Source organism: Condylura cristata, unplaced genomic scaffold (assembly GCF_000260355.1).
Source record: "Condylura cristata isolate star-nosed mole 26May11 unplaced genomic scaffold, ConCri1.0 scaffold00028, whole genome shotgun sequence".
NCBI lineage: Eukaryota > Metazoa > Chordata > Mammalia > Eulipotyphla > Talpidae > Condylura > Condylura cristata.
The window spans coordinates 707,719-730,615 of record NW_004567129.1 but is presented as its reverse complement, the minus strand read 5'-3'; the positions used below and the strand labels follow the sequence as shown (position 1 = coordinate 730,615).

Below are 22,897 nucleotides of genomic sequence, written 5' to 3'. Positions count from 1 at the left end.
CGCGGGTGTCGCCCCTGGCTGTGCGCCTTCGTGCGTGGCGGTGCCCCGCCGACCCCGCGGACACCGCGCCTTCTTGCGCGGACAGCACCTGCCGGGGCTCAGAGGCGCCCGGCCGCCTGCTTGGGGCCCCCTTGACGAAGTGTGTGCCTGCGAATTCGAGGGACTCGCGTGTGTGATTTTCCTGGGAGGTGTAGAGGCCCGGTAGCCAGCAGATTTGACAGGTGGAAAAGGCGGCTTTCATTTTACCCTGTTGCTAGGCGCCCTGGCTTCCTGCTCGTCCCCCCAGCGATGGCACCTGGGTCTCCTCCTGGCCTGGAGGGGGGCTTGCTCTCCCCCACAGCGGCACACCGTGCTGTCTGCTGGCATGAACTTCCTCAAACGTGGATGCTTGTGTCTCGTGTCCACAAAGGCAGGTTGCCGCTTGCTTTGTATTCGCGTTCGGCAGTTTGCACGGCAGAAGTGAGGTTGCGTGTTGGTGTGCTGACGTCCGTTTTAATCGTCTCATTCATTTTATGTGGGCAGGTTTTGTGAACCTGCGGATCTCTGCCAACGGGCTTAGGCTGACATACACTCCCTTCAGTGCAAGGTATCATGGGCTGTGCAAGGTGATTTTGCATCCTTTTCAGGATTTTTACAATGTGAGTTTATAGAGAAGAACAGTGTAAAATTTTATGATTTCACTATTTGTCAGCATCTGTTATGCACCTCAGTTCAGTGCTGAATGAACGGATATGAAACTTTGATCCAGATACATGGCTCTGTTCTCATGAATTTATAGGATAGGAAACGAAATTTTTTCTTGACACAGCCATGGTCTTTATTACTTGGGCTAGTCTCTCAGGCTTCTTTGGGTTTCATTTTTTCATCTGAAAACTTGTTGGTTGCTTTGGTTCATCCCAGTTTTAAAATTCCAGCATCTACTTAAACTCAACGTCTTTATAATCTTCTCTGTCCTGGAAGATGGGCAACATTAAAGATAAACACAGTTGTTGCTCTCAACCTAGTGGCCAGGCAGAGGAGACATACTGTGGAACTTTGTGTGGTGCGATCAGGACTGCTTTACTAGCACTGACAACTGTTGTGAGGTCGTGGAGGCAGAAGTAGTTCTGCCTGGGGACCTTGGGAAAGACGACAGGAAGTACCGTGCAAACAGACTTCTGAAGAGGATGAGCAGAAATTTTCCAGGTTTAGATGGATCTCCAGGTGTAGATGACTGTGGGAGAAGAGAAGGTTCATGTGGGTTTCTAGGGAAATGTATTGGTAAGTGAAATTGGTATAAAAGTTCTGTTCTGAGGTTCTTACTCCTTCATCATCCTTAATTCTCGCTACTGCAACAGTTGGAAATAGCACTTGCATTAGCACGAAATTCTTTATCTTTGTAAGACGGGTTAGTTTTGTTTTACAGTGGACTTGGTTGTATCAGATTACAGGTATAGCAGGAGTGGGGAGACTGACAGCAAGTAAGTTGCAAGGATGGGTGGAGCTAATTGTGTGTACCTACCCAGGATAAAATGATTATGGCAACACTTGTGAAGTGCTTATTACTGATTGTTGGGCATGTGTTGACTTTCTGTCATTCACGTATTCCTCACTATAGTGATAAATACTACTATTCCTGTTTGATAGATGAAGAAGTGGAAGTACATTGTTGGAGAGTGATTTTATAAGTGATCAGTTTGTGGTGACCTTTGATTTTCTCTGCACTTTACAATCTTTGCCTTTGGAGCGGTTTTACCTTGGCTCAAGTTAAAAGGGTCCAGATACTAATTTGATCTTGATTCTGAAGTGTTTCCATTTTTCTCTGGCCCATGTAACTGATAAGTATAGTCTTTTGTAAATGGATGTGTGAAAAGACATTGGTTACCTGATTGTGTTTAATGACATCCTGTTGGAACATGCTACTCTGCAACACTTAACAGAAAGAGTCTCGACACTCCCTTCTAATAGCCATTTGTACTGTAGTGCAATGTGGTATAGTAACTACACCGTTTTCTAGTAAAAAATATGTATGTAAAAATACATTTTTTCATTATAGCTTTATTTCTTCATCTTTAACCGTTGTTGCTATATACAAAATGGAAGTTGACACAAAAGGGAAAAATTGTGCTGAAATTTTACTTGTTAATAGATCACTTAATCTGGTCAATTCTGCACAATAATTTTGGACTTGTTTATGCTTCGTAGCCATAATTTTATGTGCTATATAGAAGTAATTATTTTATGCATTAGCTGAAAGGTGGAACTAATCCAGGTGTCCATCAGCAGATGAATTGAAAAACAAATGTGTGTGTGTGTATGATGATGGAACATTTAGCCTTAAAAAGGGAGGTAATTCTGCACATGCTATTAGTATGTATGAATCTTGAAGACATTACTAAGTGAAATCATCTAGACAAAGTGCAAATGCTGTATGATTCAGCTTACTGTATCTAGAGAAGTCTTTCATAGAGAAAGTAAAATGCTGTTTTTCTGTGGTGGAAGGAGGGCAATGGGGAGTTACTGTTTAATGGATACAGACTTTACCTTTATAAATATTTTACTAAAGTAACAAGTGACTAAAAATCTTCCAGGTTGACTGAGTACTCAGTTTTTACAAATAATTATAGTTCAGAAGTGTTTTATGTTAATTTCAAATTTAAATGTTATTTTGACTATATCAGATAATAGAATAGAGGAGGTTTCATGTTTATATGATGTAAGTCCTTGCCTTTCCAGGTAATTGTGTAAGAGATATTCTACCTGTAGCTTTTTTTTTTTTTTTAAGTTATGGTGAAATTCACATAACAGAAAATTAACCATTTTTTAAAAAAAGATTTATTTATTTGTGCATACAGAAGTGGGGTACAGGCCAGAGGTGCAGGCCAGAGGTGCAGGGGCGGTGAGAGGATTCACCAGAGATGGAGTGGGAAGCAGAACAGGCCAACTGAGAAGTACACTGCTGAGGGGAGCAGCGGGCGGGTCAGCAGAGGTCTGCTGTGCCATGTGGGTCACCTCCAGTGCAGGAATTGAACTCATGCCGAAGTGGCTTTCACTTCTTAGTGCTGTGCTTTAACCCAGTGCACCACCAGGGCATGAAAATTAACCATTTTAAAGTGAACAATTCTCATATTTAGTACATTCACAATGTTACATAATCCTCACTCTGCCCAGTTCCAAAATATTGTTATCATTCCAAAAGAAACCATATACTCATCAATGGTAGTCTCTCCACTCTTCTTGCTAACGACCTGTATGCTCTTTGTTTCTGGTAATCTGAATTACTTAACTTATTCTAGATAGTTCATGTAAATGAAATCATATGGCATTTTGTGCATGGCTTCTTTCATGTTTTCTAGGTTCATTCATGTAGCAAGTATTAATATCTAAATTATTTTATTTCTACTTAAACAATGACTTTATTGTTTGAGTACATAGACAAATTTTTGCAGACTGGGAGAGCCTGTGAATGATTGTTATTTCCAAACTGGGGTTGAGGTGTGTATGGAAAAGGACCCTTTTGTTGTTACAGTAGTGAACCAAGCAGTGAATACAGTTCTTGATCAAAATCAGGTAGAACTTAGCATCCTTCATCAAGATGATTTCAGTCACATGGTAGAGATCCTTAGGAAAATCAAGAGCAAGTCCTTTGAACATAGGAATTCCCTTAGGATTTTATTGTCACAAAACATAATTGTGCCCCATCATGTATATCTCTTAGGATCATACTGATTTGTGAGGTATTCAGCCCCGTTTCAGCCAATTTGTAGATCTGCTCCATCACGTAGTCACATGTCTCCTTCAGCCAGGTGAGGATTCTGCTGTGATAGGACAGAGGTGATTCAACAGGCCCTTCCCTGGAGGGTATTCATGTGATCCACGATGAATGGGCAGCAGGAAAAGAGCTTTCTTATGATGGAATATTCCATTATGTGTATATGTGTGTTTGTGTCATAATTTGTCCATTTTATCTCTTGATTCTTTAGTCATTTCTTAGTAAATGCATAATCGAAATATTCTAAAATCAACTCATTTGATCACACTGTGAGCATCATTATATGTCAAGCGATAGGTTGAGTCCCAAAGATGTAAAAATGACTTACTTATAATGTGATGCATGAGTAGTAAGGGTGTGAACATTGTTTATACATCATAAAGGACAGAGGGTTAATTATTTTTGACAGGTAGCACTAATTCATTTTGCAAGTAAATTTTTGCTGATGGTAGAGAAAAGATTATGTACATATATATTATAAAGGTTTTTTTTAAAAGTTTTTGCATAGAACTGGGGTGTAGGCCAGAGGTGGGGTAGGGAGGGAGGTGAGAGAATTCACCAGAGAGAGAATGGGGAGTAAAACAGGCAGATGGACTGAAGTACACCACTAAGGGGTGTGGTGGATGAAATAGGAGTGGTCTGGTCTGCTGTGGGTCAGTTCTCTGGCAGGGGATGGAACTCATTTTGTCGTGGTAGACCCTTCATGGTGGCAGTGCTGAGACTTAACCCCTAGGCCACTAGGGAGGCCCAAGCTATATATATTTAGTGGATTTTAATGAAGTCTCTGACCTTGAAGTGATAAGCTGGATATTTGGGAAAGTACTCCATGGTCTGCTGCTATTAATCTCTGATAATAATTTTAGGTATTTTATTTCTAAGCTGTTTATTTCTAAGTGATACTGTATATCATTTGGGGGGGGGGATCGGTATTCTTATAAACTAGTCCTTTATCTTCCAATGAATAGATTAAAATACAGATGAAAAGAGAAAAGGAGAGACTTTTAGAGATTTGGCTTAAACTGTACCTATTACTAGAATTAGATTGGTTGAGTGGGTTTGTTGTGGTTGAATTTAGAGTATATTAGGTATAAACTGCCGCTCATATGCTTCTTTCAGGTGAATCTGCAACAAGATTGTTGAGTTCCTGAGAAAAGTTTCTCTGTACACATTACTGTTCCCCATTTGTGCTAAAATTTCAATAACTGAGTACAACTCTCAGTCCAGTAAATTATGATTAGTTTGAGACAGAGAACTGGAATGAGCCTTAAGAAAGCCTTGGAAAAAGGACTATGGCTAGAACTATTGTATTAGTAAAGAGTGCTAATGAGACATTAATAGAGGATTTGAAAAAAAATTTTTTCAGCCTACAACACAGCAGTCACCTCAGGATGAGCAGGAAAAGCTCTTGGATGAAGCCATACAGGCTGTGAAGGTCCAGTCATTCCAGATGAAGAGATGCCTGGTAAGAATGACTATGTGACTAAAGAGAAAGAGAGAACCCCCCTCAAAAATGACAGTGTGATTAGCTCACTTGCAGTCTGTGTGTTCCTAAGGACACCATCTGTGGTATTTAAAGTGATATAGTACTGCTCCTTCTGGTAAATCTTCAACGTCCTCCACCATCTGTCTTCAATCTTACCTTCCTTAGGCACTGTGTGGAGCATTTTCAACAAATAAATTCCCTTTGATCACTTCATATTTAGGGTTTGGGATTTTCTGTCTTCCCAACCAGAATGTAACCTCTGTGAGGACAAGATGCCCTGCCTTCTTTCTGCACATAACTGGATTATCCTACACCAAGACCACACCTGAATTATCAGCCTCATTGGTTCTGTACCTCAAACATGAGGGACACTTGACATTTAATAATGGCTGCTTGATAAATATTTGTTGAACGAATGATTTATATGCTTTCAGTTTGAATTATTCAGCTTTTTTTCCTATCTTGAAGTCTTATTTCTGTCCTGAATAGTTAGATATCACTATTTGTGCAGAAACTACCTTAAAAATTATACCTACTTATATACATATTCTTTCATAGTCTAAAAGATAATATAGGGTATATGCTGTGAAGGAGCTGTATGTTCTCTAGATTAAAACTTTAAAATGGAACCAAACAGGCCAGAACTTCAAATTATAAATTGCTGTGATGGTGCAGATGATAATATTTTACCTTTGTAAGTGTCTCACAGTTTCTAAAGTTTGGTAATAGCTCTTTTAACCACATCTATTGTTTCCCTTGCAAACAGATTTGTAGGAAAACAAATGTCTTGGACTGGAGACAAAGGCACAGGCACAGAGCTTGCTATTGCTTGCTTCTGTCTGTGTATGGAGTATTTCCTGCATCTAAAGAAATTGTCTGCATTTATGTGTAAAGTGGGGGCATGTAGGTGTTGTTGATAGGAGAATATATAGGATTCCAGATATCTCTAGAAAGTCTATCCAATTGATATCAGTACCATTGTTAGGACAGTACCTTATTTCAACATGATCATCTCTCTGAATTACAGTTAAAAGTAAATTCATGGAGCTAGTTTCTAGTGGTTGGAAAATTTACTATTTGGGAAAACTTGTAGTTCTAGATATGTAAAGTTTCCTAATTCTACAGGTCTGGTGCAGAATTATGCATCTTTTTGTTAATACAGAGATGGCAGGGTAAAACAGCTTGGTTTTTATAAGACTAACATAGTATTTTCAAAACTGTAACAAATGAAAGTTTCTATTATTAAGTGAAATATTTATTTAGATTACACATTCTCATCCATTCTCTTGGTATTTGTTTTTCCTGGTATTTCTGTAGGACAAAAATAAACTTATGGATGCTCTGAAACATGCTTCTAATATGCTTGGTGAACTCCGGACTTCTATGTTATCACCAAAGAGCTATTATGAACTTTGTATCTTTTGACTATTGAAGAATGAATGATTTGACCATGCTGTTTCTTAATAAGATCACATTTTGCATATTACATTTTTTGTGGAGTTATTTAATTGTTCATAGTCTTAACCAAATAGTACTCCTTTGTGGAGATAGGATAAGAAAGAAAAGAAAAAATTAGTTTTAGGATCTCTTTCTATGCTTAAGCTTCTTTAAATGTTATATCTCAATTTCAGCCCCTTAATGAAGGATTGTTGAGGTTGTCAAACTGTTGGTTCTTTAATGCTGATGTTTTCTCATGCAGGACTCTGAGTTGGAAAGAAATTCAGTGACTGAGCATTTCAAAACCCTATGGTTGTCTGACAGGCCATTGCTTTTTATTGCCTTGCTGCATCAGATATCATTTATTACTCTAATTTTATAAGAGTAAAGGAAGCCCTGACATTCTCTCTTCACTTTAGCATGTTCTTTTGGGGAATTAATTTTGAATCTGCCAACAGATTCCTTAGGTTGGCTTAACTTTGTTTGAGTCCTTAATCTTAACTGAAAGATATGGCCATTTCTGATGAACTACACTACTTGGAAGTCTATCTGACAGATGAATTTGCTAAAGGAAGAAAAGTGGCAGATCTCTATGAACTTGTACAATATGCTGGAAACATTATCCCAAGGCTGTAAGTAATTATGAATATGAGGGCACTCATATCTGCATTTCCCATTTCAAGTTAATAGCCTTTAAAACCAGTTTTTAAAAACTAGTTTTATGATTAATTTCTTAACAAATTAAAGTTAACATTTTGGCAGATAATTTTTTAAGTTTTCAGAGTAATTTTATATACATATAATTGAATTTTGGAATAGAAAAAAAATGGGTGTGCAATTTTGTATAAGGCCTCTTAATAAAAACTCTAATATGACAATTTTTGTCTTCTAATATGTTGAAAGGTACTGATAAATATTTGTATGTGCCTCTATATATGTGTGAATGAATTCTGCAGTAAGTAGTTATAATTTTAAATCAAATGGTATTTTCTTCATCATGCAGGAGAATACCTATTTTTGTCTTGTTTGTTTGTATTCAGTATGTTTTTTCATAATCAAAATCTGAACTTGAATATATTTCTAATCAAATATTTCCTCATAATTCTCCTAGTTATCTCTTGATCACAGTTGGAGTTGTATATGTCAAGTCATTTCCTCAGTCCAGGAAAGATATTTTGAAAGATTTGGTAGAAATGTGCCGTGGTGTACAGCATCCCTTAAGAGGTCTATTTCTTCGAAATTATCTTCTTCAGTGTACCAGAAACATCTTGCCTGATGAAGGAGAGCCAACAGAGTAAGTGACTTTCTTTTAATTTAGTTGTTGTATTTTTTGTTGTAGTATATATTAAAAGTATAGAAAAGTACAGAGAAGGATATAAGTATCAATAATCACTGATAGCATTTTTGTATATAGTTTTCCTCTAATAATATAATAAATTGAGATGGAGAAAAAAAAGAAAAAAAATGTACAAAATGATGTAAAAATAAACTTTTGTAATAATAAAAAATAATAAATAATATAATAGTTTATTTTTATATCATTTTGTGCCTTTTCCATCTCAGTTGTAATCCCCGGGGACTTTACATTGCCAAATCACCCATGGGCCAGCATCATAGTCCAGTGCATGCCCATTTTTGATCCCATTTCCCACTCCACCCTTGTAAAATGTCTCTGGTATATAGTTGTGGAACCTACTTTTTTCATTAATATAATTGAGAACACTTTTCCATTATATTAAATGTTCCTTGAAAATACAACTTTTTAAATGGGTTAGTTTGAAAATTGTATTTCTAATGAATAATGAAGTATGCATAACTTTTTCCATTAACTAGCCAATTTTTATCTTGATTCTTGAATATCTACTAATACTTAAAGTATCTGAATTGCTAGTTACCCTAGACTATAAGTAATCTTTATTATCTGTGTCCACAAATTAGATATTAACTCCAAAACAGGAAAAACAAAAGCCTTTAAGTGGGAGCTTTTGTGTGAGCAATAGCTCCAAGTCATTGTGCTTTTATTCCACAACAGTGACAGATGGTCATCTGCCTGTGGTCTTCAGCCAACTGTTGACATACTCCCTGATTAAGTAACTTTTTTTTTTATTAAAAAGTTTATTTTTACATCATTTTGCACATTTTTTTTCATCTCAATTGTAATCCCCTAAGTAACTTATTTTTTAAAAGTTTTTCACTTCCTGTATTTCTGAGATGTAGGATATAGTGGTTTTTATTGATGTTTGCATCAATTTCTTTCTACAGAAACAATGTAAATTTTACCATACACGATAAAAAACTTGAACAGCACAGAAAACATAAAACAGTGTGGAGAAGATGGTGACATTATTTGCTTTGTTTTATAATTTGGTTCTCCATTTTGAACATTTAATGAACATTTTGAACATTTATTTTGAAGACTACTGAGTTCCCCTCCCTAGGAGATATAAAAATAGTCTTGCTTATTCCAGTGGAAAACAAAATATTAAGGTAGTAGTACATTTTAAGTGTCATTTTTAGTTTTTTTAAATTAGTGGAGTTGCCATAAGAACAAGTCTGCTTGGCCCAGAGAAGGGGGTAGGTGAAACTGTTTTGTCCTGTTAAACTTATACAGTTTTCTTTTCCTGGTATTTATTGTTTTGAGTCTTCTTGAGTGAATGATTTTGAAACCATATTTTATAAAGCATGGATGTGGTAAAGACCTAGGAAGGAAATGCACAAAGGAAACAGTAGAGTAGTAAGTTAGTTCTACAATTTACATACTATCTATAATGATTTTTTCAAATGTTTCTTTGCAGTGAAGAAACAACTGGTGATATCAGTGATTCTATGGATTTTGTGCTACTCAACTTTGCAGAAATGAATAAGCTGTGGGTGCGAATGCAACATCAGGGGCATAGCCGAGATAGAGAGAAAAGAGAACGAGAAAGACAAGAATTGAGAATTTTAGTGGGAACAAACTTGGTGCGCCTCAGTCAATTGGAAGGTGTAAATGTGGAACGTTATAAACAGGTTTCTATCTTTATACTTGTTACCTTTCCTTAAGAGATAAAAATTGAAGTCTGACCTTTAAAATTGAAAAATTTTTGTTAAAAAATATTACATTGAAAATTTGTGAAATCAAAGGCTTAAATATACCAAAAGATACATTTTGAGTGTGTGCTTCTGGATTGGAAGACTTTGTTTTAGGAAAGGGATAAATAGTGAACAGGAATAAAATCGGGATTGATAAGCTTTTTATGTAAAGGACTAGATTTTAAATACTTTGTGATTTTGCAAGTTATATGGCTTCTAATACTGGACTCTGCAGGTGTAGTACAAAACTATAGTCACTGAATTAGATTTGCTGACTCTGTTAGACAACCGGGGGGGGGGGATATATATATATTTGTTATTTTTTTATGAAAGTGCAAAGAAAATCTTTGAACAAATGGTTCTGGAACATTTGGACACTTGTATACAGTCAAAACCCTTGAACTATGACCTATCTTCAGGCTTAAGAAAATACGGAGTAGAGTTCAACCTAGAAATGAATCTGTGTATGAGGTAAATAAAAAATGAAGTGGTTTAGGATTTTGAAAATAATCTTTTAAGTCTTACATTTTTTCTCTCTCATAGATTGTTTTGACTGGCATATTGGAGCAAGTTGTGAATTGTAGGGATGCTTTGGCTCAAGAATATCTCATGGAATGCATTATTCAGGTAGGTGAACCTTTTATTGTATTTTATAAAACTTGTATTTTTATTTCATTAATTTTTATTGTTTTGGAAAAAAAACCTTGGTAGAGTAGAAGATAAGCTTTCCTGAATAAAGAATTCCCTTTTCCTACTAACAACCTTGTCTTGTATTGAACTGTTTTTTTCCCACCCAAAATGTAGGAAATATGTCCCCCAAGTTTTTCTAAATCTGAAACTAGGTGTCTATTTTCATTTAGATATGTTTGGCTAGTGGACTATGTCTGTCTGGGCTTAGGTATAGAGCGGTTCAAAGTAATGTTGTAGTTGACAAGTCAGAAGGAGAAAGATAAATACCAAGTGATTTCATTCATCTATGGAATATTAAAAAAAAAAAAAGCAAAGGAGGCAAAAATCTAAACCAAAGCAAACCCTTGAAATCTGATTTTTGAACTGATAAACCAAAAAGGGGGAGAGTAAAAAGTGGAGAAAGGGCTCAGTGAACAGTAGTGGTGAAGATTGTTGGCACTTTGGTGGTGGGCATGGTGTGATCTCATACTTTTGAAGAGTTGAGAAGTTATACCCCTAAAGCATATACAGTGTTGCAAACCAATGTTGCAGCAATGAAAGTAGTTTAATTTTTAAAAAGTAATATATTTGAATGAAATTGTAGAAGATTAAAATTTTTCTATAAATACAAACTTTAAATACTCTAAGTAAGTTCAGAGCATAGTGTGAAATATTTTACTTATAGCAGACAATTATTTGATTTTCAGGTTTTCCCTGATGAATTCCACCTTCAAACATTGAATCCTTTTCTTCGGGCCTGCGCTGAGTTACATCAAAATGTAAATGTGAAAAACATAATCATTGCTTTAATTGATAGGTAAGAACTCAACTGCATTGGAGAGCACATGTTCTGATTTAGGATTAAAAAATTCAAAACATTCTGTGAATTGTCTTTTTATATCTTTTCACATTAAGGATTTTAATGCAATTAGACTAAACATTTAGTTCTGAGTATCTGGGTGCTTATCTAACTTAGACATGAATGAGGTTTAGCTTTTAATTATGTAGGAGACATAATAACAAAAGTAATAGTAATAATTTAAAAAATCTATTTATCTGACTGGCATTTAAAGACATTGTTACACGGACCTATCACCTAAACTCCAGAGCTCACCAAAGAACAAAATTTGTTTTTAATACAGTTATTATTTTAAAAGGAATTTATTTGGAATATTTTTTATCAAGTAACCATAAGATACAAATGATTAAAAATGTTTGTGAAATCACTGTGTCATTACATTTTTTATAACAATCTTAAAAAGTTAACTACATTTAGTAAGTTCCCTTTAGGTTTCAGTTATGCTTTTTTAGCATTTCTTAGCCAAAAGAAGAAACTTTAAGTATGGCTTTTATGATTGTCTTCTTGTCAGTCTGCTGCGTTTTAGTATGTAGTATATTCCTACTTGTGAGCATATACCTCCTTGATATTATGAAACTGGAAATCCAAGTGGAGATTTATTATTTCTACAGATATCTTTTTAAATATTTTATATCATACAGCCTAAGAATTTATATACCCAAGTCCTCCAAATTGTCAGCTCACTCAGGGCAAAGAAAGTTTTGTTAATTGGGCATACTTTTTTTTTTTTTTAAGATTTATTTACTTTATGCATGTATGAACTGGGGTACAGGCTAGATGTGCAGGAGGATGAGAGGATTCACCAGAGATAGTGGGGAGCAAACAGGCAGATTGACTGAAATACACTGCTGAGGGGAAGACAGAAGAGACAGGGGAGGTCTGCTGCGCCTTGTGGGTCAGCTGGCTGGTTAAGGGTTGATCTTGTGCTTCAGTGGCTGTGGATAGCTTCTTAGTGCTGCACTTTAACCCGTTGCGCCGCCAGGGAGGGCTGTTATTGGGCATACTCTTAAGGGAACCTAATAATTGGAATTTCCTCTGTAAGGTATAATGTCTCTTAGGTCATCCTGTCAGTAGTAATTCTTTTATGTATAACAAAAAATGTGTATCAGTTGTAATAATGATAATGGAATAGACATTACTGTGGAAAGTTTAAGATGTGGAAAATAGAGGTTAACTTTAGTTGTGTTTGAAACTTCAATGTAACAAAAGTGTAGTTATCTTGAAAGTCTGTCCTTTGCGTCTTTTAATGATTATTTTCTGGAGTCATGACTGTTGAATTCATTTGGCACTTTAATGTATTTCTAACTACAAAGTATGCCATAAAGAAAGAATGCTATGAGGCATTATTTACAAGACTATTAAGAGGGGATTATCAGCTAAATCTCATTCTTTTAAAACCTTTTTATAAGTGTCCTGGAGAAAATACACTTGTAAAAAACACAGAACAGCATAAAGAATACAATGTCATTCCTGATCCCACTACCCCAGATTACTTCATATCTTTTTTTTTTTATTTCATATCTTTTTAAATAAAGATTTTTTTTTCAGATTAGCTTTATTTGCTCACCGTGAAGATGGACCTGGCATCCCAGCAGATATTAAACTTTTTGATATATTTTCACAGCAGGTGGCTACAGTAATACAGGTCTGTATCACTATTCTCCTAAGTTCTTCAAAAACTTGAAACCCCAACTGGTGGGTTTTGTAATTGTTTAAAATAAATTACATGATTTTCTTAACATTCCAGTCTAGACAAGACATGCCTTCAGAGGATGTTGTATCTTTACAAGTCTCCCTCATTAATCTTGCTATGAAGTGTTACCCTGATCGTGTGGACTATGTTGATAAAGTTCTAGAAACAACAGTGGAGATATTTAATAAGCTCAACCTTGAACAGTAAGTCAAAATCATGTTTTTGTAAAAGTACTTAGAAAGCACTTTTGTCCCAGGTTTATTTTTCTTTTTCATTTGCTTTTGGAAATGTTAGCAGTTGTCTTATTTTAAGTATTTGTGAGATTTGCATGTTTGGCATTGATCAGTGCTGTAATTGGCAGCCAGTTACTTCATTATATACATTGATCAACTAATGGCTCTCATGAACCAGTGTCTCCTATTCAGGCCTCTTTGTATATATGAATGAATGAATTTTTAAACTGCTAAGAAAACTGTGTCAAATAGTATTTCCATAAGAAGTGATTTCCTACAGATGAATAAATTGTGAGAAATTAGGTACATATATATATGTGTACCTAATTCCTCACAATTTATATATATATTTATTATATATTTACATATATATTATATATATTATATATTTATCATATATATATATATAAAAGGTGTGGGAATTAAATTGTTTTGAATATTTTTGTTTTGAACTTTGATTTTGATGCCATCAAGGAAAATACTAATATTCTGTTACCTACACAGAGATTCCTCCGAAATGCTGTCCTAGACCTTTGGCATCCTCTAGTGGCCACTGTGGGCAATTCTGTTCCTGTACCTTGCCCCCTTATATCCATCTTCCATTACTTCAGAACATGGGGTCTGGCTAGACCCCTTACTCCCCCATATTGTTCATAATTTTATAATCTGTCTCTTTCCATAATTCTTCCTACAGATTAGTTGGATTAGGAAGGTTTTTTTCTTTGACCACTGTTCTATTTTTTCTTTTAGAAATGCCTATTTTTTTTTGTGTGTGAACTAAACAACATTCTAGATCTTGAATGATAAATGTGAAAGAAAATTAAGTGATGTATCCATGTCTTTCCCCAGTTACTGAGTTTTAAAGCAAAATTAGACAAAAAATGAATAGAAATCTCAAATCAGTAAGTCTTACAAATGCTTGGACATTATTCCTCAGTCGTCACTGAATGCTCCTATAAGCCCAGCCTGTGTTTCCTTTATTGTCAACATGTGGAGCAGAAGAAATAATTTTTCTATTTTTTTAATTGCTATTTTTGCATGGATTTTTCTTCCTGCTTTATTATGTACATACACTACTTATTGGCTGCCATAGGTGCCTTAACTTACTTAGAAATACCAAATTCTAGGCATTCATTTTAAGTCTGGCTATCCGAACTTTTCATGAGTTTATATCAGAACAATGATAGATGAATAAATGTGTTGAGATATAGGCATCTTCACCTTGAAGGAGTTCATTAAGTACTTTGGGGGTGGTGTGATTCACTTGATACATTTCCTTGAATGTACGAATAAAAATTGCCAAATTTTTATGGAACGCTTTGTGTGTTTAGAAAGTTAATTTTGTTCACTAAAGGGCTGTTGTTTTTCTTTTTGTAGTATTGCTACTAGTAGTGCAGTTTCAAAGGAACTTACCAGACTTTTGAAGATACCTGTTGACACTTATAACAATATTTTGACAGTCTTGAAATTAAAACATTTTCATCCACTCTTTGAGTATTTTGACTATGAGTCCAGAAAAAGCATGAGTTGTTATGTGCTTAGTAATGTTCTGGATTATAACACAGAAATCGTCTCTCAAGATCAGGTAAGAGAATATCAGTATGCCATATTAGAAAGCAGAGACAATGTTAGTCTTGAGACAGACACATGATATGGCAAGGGAAAAAAGTGTAACATTAAAAATGTTGCTTATGCATTATATGTATTAGAAAATTGGAAATGCTTAAGGATGAAATTATGAAACAACTATTATCCCACCTGAAAGAATAATTAGTTAGTTATCATTTGTTGTCTCTCTTTCCAGACTTTTATCTGCATGTTTCTTAACATGCATATGTTCTCTTAATGAAAAAGGACTTATATTGTTGAAACTGTTCTGTAACTTTACAATGCTAGAAGCACCTTTGACAGTGACTTTATGTGTTGATTTCATCCCAGTGGCTTTCTATCTCTCATAATACAGGTGGATTCCATAATGAATTTAGTGTCCACACTGATTCAGGATCAGCCAGATCAACCTGTAGAAGATCCTGATCCAGAAGACTTTGCTGATGAGCAGAGCCTTGTGGGCAGATTTATTCATCTCCTACGGTCTGAGGACCCTGATCAGCAATATTTGGTATGGGGTAACTCTTACTCTACCCCTTCAAAGCTCTTAGTAGAATCACACAGATGTGCATCAGATGGGCTACTGGTCCTAGAAGGTTTTGAAAGATTTGCAAAACCATAGACTTTATATATATAAAATTATTAGTTTATATTGTAAACACATTCTGGAGCTCAGGTGGAACAAGTTAGTTGCTCTCATGTTTTTTAAAATTTCACAAAAACCTATTGGCTATCTAGTAGTCATTCCATGTTCTTATTTTTGAATAGTGTGTTTGTTGCTTTTAGAAATACCCAGTTCATCATATTTTATATTTAAACATTAATTAATAACAATTCTTACATTTATTTATATTTTCTCGGTTTAGAAATATGTAAATGTATGTGCTTGCACCTTGAAAATGTGTGAAAGATTTTTCATTGAAAAATTGCCTTTTTCTTCATTCCTTTTTCCTGATAAAGAACAGCCAAATGAGGCTCTCCCTTTTTCATTGTTCTCAGTAAATCATTGTGAAATGAGTTAAGAATGTTTGTTGTCTGAATTAGGAGTATTTGTAGCTGACACTAGAAGATTTATTTTAGTAAGAGGTCAGATTATTATAGTTTGGTCAAAGCCACTTTCGGATGTATGAAACTATTAAGCTATCTAATTGAAGAACACCTTTATTTCTAATGGGTCCTGACTTTCTCTTTCTGTTGACTTCCTTTGTTGTGGTTGATATTTCTGTTCTTTTTTCTAATCAGTGTGATAAGAACCTCACTTCTATTGGTAGCATAATAATCTTTGACTTAGTGACATATTTGTAGGTACTGCAATGACACTCTGCACTGTGTGTGATATGTACATAGCAACTTGCTGATGGTTTAAATATTTTAACCAATTCCCTATGTGTTCATTTTTTGTTGCATACCAAATGTGCCATTTAGTTGTATCCTTAGAGGTGAGGATCATTAGGATCACTTCCCTAAAAAGGAATTCATTTTCTTTTTACTCACCATCATGTCAGAGAAATTAGCAAAACCTGAGTATGTCACACATATGAAAAAGTATTTCATGATTCTTATGATTTTATTTATTTTTTTTTGAAGCAGCTAGATACTCATTTCACAGTGACTCTTAAAGCGTATTGCCATTTCCCTTAAGTTACTTGATTGCTTCTGGATCAAGAGGCACGCAGCTAGTTTTGTATCATAATAATCAACTTTTTCTTAGTGCATGCCCTGTGATAGGCAGGTAACACTTTACATTTGTTCCTTTATCTTCCCAACAACTCCAGGAGAAAAAGAAAACTCCATTTTTCAAATGAAATTTAAAGCTAAGAGGTAGTGAATAATTCACCTATGGTCACACATAGAGTGTTAGAATCTATTCTTAAATGTAAGTCTCTCTTAGGAACACTCTGTTGACACATATGCTTTATACATGCATGTATGAACATATATTTGATTTTGTCTCCATCTCTGGCAGGACAGATTATACAACCTCTGAAACTCAGCTTTTCTTCATTTGTGAAATAGGTTTGGTATTTGTGTCGAGGGTAATAGTAATGACTTGGTGAGATTAAAAAAGTAAAATGTCTGCTGTAAAGCTGCTAAATTGTGTGTTCAGGAAAGGGTAGCAGTGATGATGGTTAGAACCCCTACTTTTAATTTTTCAAATTATCAATCAGAGTTTGGAAAAATGTTAACTTTTTTTTTAATTGGTCAGATTTTAAGCACGGCACGGAAACATTTTGGAGCTGGTGGAAATCAACGGATCCGGTTTACTTTGCCGCCTTTAGTTTTTGCAGCTTACCAGCTTGCTTTTCGATACAAAGAAAACGCTAAAGTGGTAGGTTTACTTTTAAGTATGTTCCTCCTTTTTAAAATTTTTCCTCCCTCCATGTACGTGGGTTAGTTTTTTATTACAGAAAAATAGACAATGCTATAATAAAATTCCAATTCCAGTAATCCTTAGTTCTTAACTCCTTCTATCTGTTCATAACAATGATGTTGGTAGATTACAAGCTAACTGAAGGATGACCTAAAAACCCTTGGAAATAAAAAACTAAAACAGTTTGAATTGGTCAGCAGTTTTTCCTGAATTTAAAGATCACTGTAAGGCATTGATAAGTTTATTAAAAAATTGCCTCAGAATGCTTTACTTTTTTATAATTTTTATAAAGTTTATTATGCATACAGAGCTGGGGTACAGGCCAGAGGTGCAGGGGTGGGGAGAGGATTCACCAGAATAGAGTAGGGTGCAGAACAGGCAGATGGATGAAGTATGCTGCTGAAGGGAGCAGCAGGTGGGTCAGGAGAGGTCTGCCGTGCCATGTGGGTCAGCTCTGGGGCAGGGATCGAACTCATGCTGAAATAGCTTTAGCTTCTTAGTGCTGTGCTTTAACCCGCTGTGCCACAAGGGAGGGCCGAGAATGCTTTATTTTTAAAAAATTATTTCTTTTCTTAGAGCCTTTAAAGTACCCATTTTAAAGATGCAGTAATCTTACCAGGTGAGATGGAATCAAGTTGGCTTTGCCTAACGGAAGAACCCAGAATTTCATAACCTACTTTCTCTAGAAGTATTGAATAATTTTTTGTTGTATATATTTTTATTATTTTCCTTTTATTTTCCTCCATGGTTTTAGTCTTCAGTGGTATAGTCTTATAGAAAATACCTCAATCTACTAATCTGAAATCTGGGCATTTAGATGTGTGTTAATGGACAGGTATCAGTAAATTTAATTTTCTTTTTTAAAAAAAACAAGATTTATTTATGCATATAGAACTAGGGTATAGAGCAGAGGTACAGGGGAGTGAGAGAGTTCACCAGAGACAGAGTGGGGAACAGAACAGGCAGATTGATGAAATATACTGCCTAGGGGACCAGCGAGCAAGACAGGAGAGGTCAGTTATGCCATGTGTGTCACCTCCCTGGCCAGGGATCAAACTCGTGCTGCAGTAGCTGCTGATGGCTTTGTAGTGCTGAGACTTGCACCCCTGTGCCACTATGAAGGGCCCCTAAATTTAATTTTCTAATGAGGAAATAAGATTGATTGTATCTCTCCAACATGACATAGGAACTTTGGGCCAGTTTTTATTAGACTGGCTCCTATTCATTACTTTTAGCAGTATTTTATGGATAGATATTCTTGAATGTAACAGTAAAAATAGCAACTGACATTTCCTTACTATGTGCCATACATACCCTGTGTACCTAGTAATATTGCACTTAATCTTTGTAAAAGATCTGTGACTGTTACACTTTTTTTTTAAAAAAACATTAAACAAACATTCAACATCACTCGTAATAAGGGAGATGCAAATTAAAACCACAATGAGATACCACCTCACCCCAGTGAGAATGGCACATCTTCAAACAACTAGCAACAACAAATGTTGGCGAGGATGTGGAGAAAAAGGAACTCTCCTGCACTGCTGGTGGGAATGCAAACTAGTACAACCACTATGGAAAACTGTTTGGAGGTTCCTCAAACTGCTAAACATGGAGCTTCCCTACGACCCAGCAATCCCACTCCTAGGTATCTACCCAAAAGACACAAAAAAACACTGATTGAAAAAGATACTTGTACCCCCATGTTTATTGCTGCTTTATTTACAATTGGAAAAACATGGAAGCAGCCCAAATGCCCAAAAGTAGATGACTGGATTAAAAAGAAGTGGTACATATATACAATGGAATATTACTCAGCAACCAAAAAAGAGAAACACATGTCTTTTGCAGCAACTTGGATGGAGCTGGAAAAGATCATGCTTAGTGAGATAAGCCAGAAAGAGAAAGAAAAATACCGGATGGTTTCACTCATAGCAGGAGTATAATGGACCAGGCGAGAAAATAACAAAAAATAATGAACAACCATAGACCAGAGACATTCTGTGGGGGTGGAGTGGGGAATGGGATCAAAAAGGGGGGGGGGGGGGGGGAGGGAAATGCATGGGACTATGGTGGTGGCACAGGGGTGATTTGGTGATGGGAAACCTGTGGGGATTACAATCGAGATGGAAAAAAAAAATGTGCAAAATGATGTAAAAATAAACTTTTGTAATAATTAAAAAACATTAAACAAACTGACTTAACAAAAGAAATTTGGTCATACATAAAATATTTAACCTCAATTGTAATTACAATGAACCCTTATAGAAATCAAATTAGTAAAGAGAAAAATTAAGGTTCTGTGATGGCAATGGTATGCTGAGAATTCAATCTTATCTAGTAATGGTGGGAGTGAATTTACTAGAGTTTTAGAAAAGTCTGCCAATATGTAACTAGACCTTTAAAAGACCCAGTAATTCCAACTCTAAGAAAAGGAAATAATTAGGGATTCAAAAAAGCTTCCTTGTTCTGGACTATTCATTACATATTTTTTTCCAGAAGAAAATAGCTAGATATATTTTACTACATTGTTTGTGGGATGTTTTCTAGTTTATAAATAATTTCTTACCATCATGAGGAAAATAGTTATGATAAAATAAGTGAAAGAAAGAAGTTAGAGAAAAATGATAGCCAGGACTTCTCTGCTGGCACAGGGGTTAAAGTCTCAGCGCTGTCAAGCTATTGCCAGCCACTGAGACATGAGTTTGATCCCCAGCCAAGGCATTAGACTACATGGTGCAGCAGACCTCTCCTGTCTTATGTGCTGCTCCTCTCAGTAGTGTATTTCAGTCAGTCCACCTGTTTTGCTCTCCACTCTGTCTCTGGTGAATCCTCTCACTGTCCCCCACCCCACCCCATCTCTGGGATACACCCAAGTTCTTATGTGCATAAATAAATAAAAATATTTAAAAAAATAGGATACAAAGCCATTTGCAAAGAAGACATTAGCACCAGAATGTTACCATTATTTTATTGCTGGATGGAAGATTTAGGGATGATTTTAATCAAAATTCTTTTATGTGTGTTCTTAACTTTGTCCAATTTTAGAATGTGTTTCTTTTCTGATGAGAAAAACCAAATACCAAATTATATATAGGTAGAAAATCTACAACCTCAAAGGAATGTTTTGAGTGACATCTGTCTGAATGGGAAGATTAACAGGGAAACTGGGCTCAACTTTACAACTGTCTCTTTTTTTTTTAATAGAAAATGGGTTTTCTTGAGCAAATTAATCTTGAACTTGTGAGCTGTTTTTAATAATTTTTTTCTTGTTTTAGGATGACAAATGGGAAAAGAAATGCCAGAAGATTTTTTCATTTGCTCACCAAACTATTAGTGCTTTAATCAAAGCAGAGCTGGCAGAACTACCCTTAAGACTTTTTCTTCAAGGGGCTCTAGCTGCTGGAGAAATTGGCTTTGAAAATCATGAAACAGTAGCCTATGAATTTATGTCCCAGGTGATGGATCTCTTTGTCTTTTTTGTGGGTTGTATAATTTGGCTCTGTTCAAGTCACCTTTCTGTAGTATGGAGGTAACACAGTGTAATCACATTGGCTGGTTTGGAGTAGGAAAATTGATTACTGGGTGCTAATGAGATTTAATATTGTGAGTCATGTTACAAGTGTTTCATGGGTGGGGGGGGGAACATTCCTTTTTAATTCCATTTGGGAACCTTGGGCTAAACAAGTTTCTTTGTTGCAGTTCCTCAGCATCTCTACAGAGGTTGAAGGGACTCAGGGATTGTAGGTGGGAGGTGGGGTTGAAGTACTTTGGAAAATCCTAGAGTAGGCCCTTCAAGGGCCCTTCTTTGTGTCCACCAGGCGTTTTCTCTTTATGAAGATGAAATCAGTGACTCCAAAGCACAGCTGGCTGCCATTACCTTGATCATTGGTACTTTTGAGAGAATGAAGTGCTTCAGTGAAGAGAATCATGAACCCTTGAGGACTCAGTGTGCACTGGCTGCATCCAAACTTCTGAAGAAACCTGATCAGGGCCGAGCTGTGAGCACCTGTGCACATCTCTTCTGGTCTGGCAGAAACACAGACAAAAACGGGGAGGAGGTAAAGTGGGAGATTCCTGACCATACGTGGGGTGACGTGGAACAGGAGAGAGAGGATGGTTAGCAGTGAAGGCTGCGTGCCCTGGAGGAGACACAATCATAGTGTTTGGGCAGCTGACAGAGAAGATGGCTTTATTATGTGAAATGGATGGTAGTGCAGAGTCATGTGGTTAAGCATCCAGTTTTTGGGGTATTGTGATATCGCAAGTGTTTATTACTACCTTTAAAAAAAAACTATATAAACATATAAAACAACTAGCATACTTGTTTTAAAATATAGATGTATATACATTTGTTTTTAAATTTTATCAAATAAAAATAAATTTTTGTATTAAAAAATATAAATAAATAAAACAAAGAAAAGAGAGGTTTGTAGCATAAAAAATAAAGAGAATTTAAATTTGTCCTAAAACATGATCATTTATGATTCACTACTCCTCTTCCCCTCACTGTTTTTTCCAGCTTCATGGAGGCAAGAGGGTAATGGAATGCCTAAAGAAAGCTCTAAAAATAGCAAATCAGTGTATGGATCCATCTCTCCAAGTGCAGCTTTTTATAGAAATTCTGAACAGATATATCTATTTTTATGAAAAGGAAAACGATGCGGTAAGTGAACTACTATTTTCCCTTCTTATTCCTAGATTTGCTATATATAAATGTTTATCATCCTGATACTTTATTTTTTATTTACAATTATTCCTAAATGTGTTTGTTTATTTATTTTTAAAGATTTATTTACTTGTGCATACAGAACAGGGTACAGGCCAGAGGTTCAGGGGTGGCGAGAGGCTTCACCAGAGAGAGTGGGGTGCAGAACAGGCAGATCGATGAAGTACACTGCTGAGGGGAGCAGCGGGTCGGTCAGGAGAGGTCTGCCACGCCATGTGGTCACCTCCGGAGCAGGCGGGAATCGAACTCATGCAGAAGTGGCTTTAGCTTTTCAGTGCTGTGTTTTAACCCGCTGCGCCACCAGGGAGGGCCAACATGTTTATTTTTTAGCATATAGTGTTGGGCAAGATTTCAAATTAAATAAAAATTTTGCTAATTTTCTTTTACTGGCACTGTTTCTTACTGTTTTTTGTTTGTTTTTTCTCTCAATGAATAGCCAGTATTTCTTGCTCAGATCAGGAATTAAGACCTCATTTCTCTTTTTTCATAAATTTAACTCTGTAGTTTGTGAGAGTAGCACTGTGTTTCAAAATATTTTTTTAATAGTTTATTTTTACATCATTTTGTGCCTTTTTCCATCTCAGTTTTAAACTCCTATGGGCTTGCCATCACCAAATCACCCGTGTGCCATCACCATAGTCCAGTGCATTTCCCTCCCCCCACTGTTTTTGATCCCACTCCCATTCTACCCCAATAAAATGTCTCTGGTATATAACTGTTCATTATTATTATTATTTTCTTGCCTGGTCCTTTATACTCCTGCTATGAGTGAAACCATCTGGTATTTTTCCTTTTCATTCATTCTTTCTTATTTCACTAAGCATGATCTTTTCCACCTCCATCCATGCTGCTGCAAAATAATAAAAAAAAATTTTTTTTTAAAGATTTATTTATTTGTTTATACAGAACTGGGATACAGGCCAGAGGCTCAGGGGCAGCAAGAGGCTTCACCAGAGACAGAGTGGGGAGCAGAACAGGCAGATCAACGAAGT

General features: G+C 35.8%; 1 protein-coding gene across 3 annotated transcripts in view; it reads left to right on the top strand.

Moving 5' to 3' along the window:
* Positions 1 to 22,897, top strand: part of VPS35 (vacuolar protein sorting 35 homolog (S. cerevisiae)) — a 24,646-nt gene that overhangs the window by 511 nt on the left and 1,238 nt on the right. Inside the window, exons 2-17 of one of the 3 annotated variants that reach the window (XM_012730712.1) lie at positions 523 to 605; positions 5,115 to 5,213; positions 6,552 to 6,648; positions 7,180 to 7,303; positions 7,783 to 7,965; positions 9,467 to 9,680; positions 10,287 to 10,370; positions 11,120 to 11,229; positions 12,820 to 12,916; positions 13,019 to 13,167; positions 14,575 to 14,782; positions 15,161 to 15,316; positions 17,012 to 17,134; positions 20,455 to 20,634; positions 20,998 to 21,237; positions 21,699 to 21,842. In XM_012730712.1, coding sequence (XP_012586166.1) covers positions 5,199 to 5,213; positions 6,552 to 6,648; positions 7,180 to 7,303; positions 7,783 to 7,965; positions 9,467 to 9,680; positions 10,287 to 10,370; positions 11,120 to 11,229; positions 12,820 to 12,916; positions 13,019 to 13,167; positions 14,575 to 14,782; positions 15,161 to 15,316; positions 17,012 to 17,134; positions 20,455 to 20,634; positions 20,998 to 21,237; positions 21,699 to 21,842 — 2,124 coding nt within the window. In that variant the 5' untranslated portion in view covers positions 523 to 605; positions 5,115 to 5,198. Of the gene's footprint in view, positions 1 to 522; positions 639 to 5,114; positions 5,214 to 6,551; positions 6,649 to 7,179; positions 7,304 to 7,782; positions 7,966 to 9,466; positions 9,681 to 10,286; positions 10,371 to 11,119; positions 11,230 to 12,819; positions 12,917 to 13,018; positions 13,168 to 14,574; positions 14,783 to 15,160; positions 15,317 to 17,011; positions 17,135 to 20,454; positions 20,635 to 20,997; positions 21,238 to 21,698; positions 21,843 to 22,897 lie in introns of all 3 variants that reach the window. The other 2 variants (XM_012730711.1, XM_004690314.2) reach the window with 2 other exon arrangements.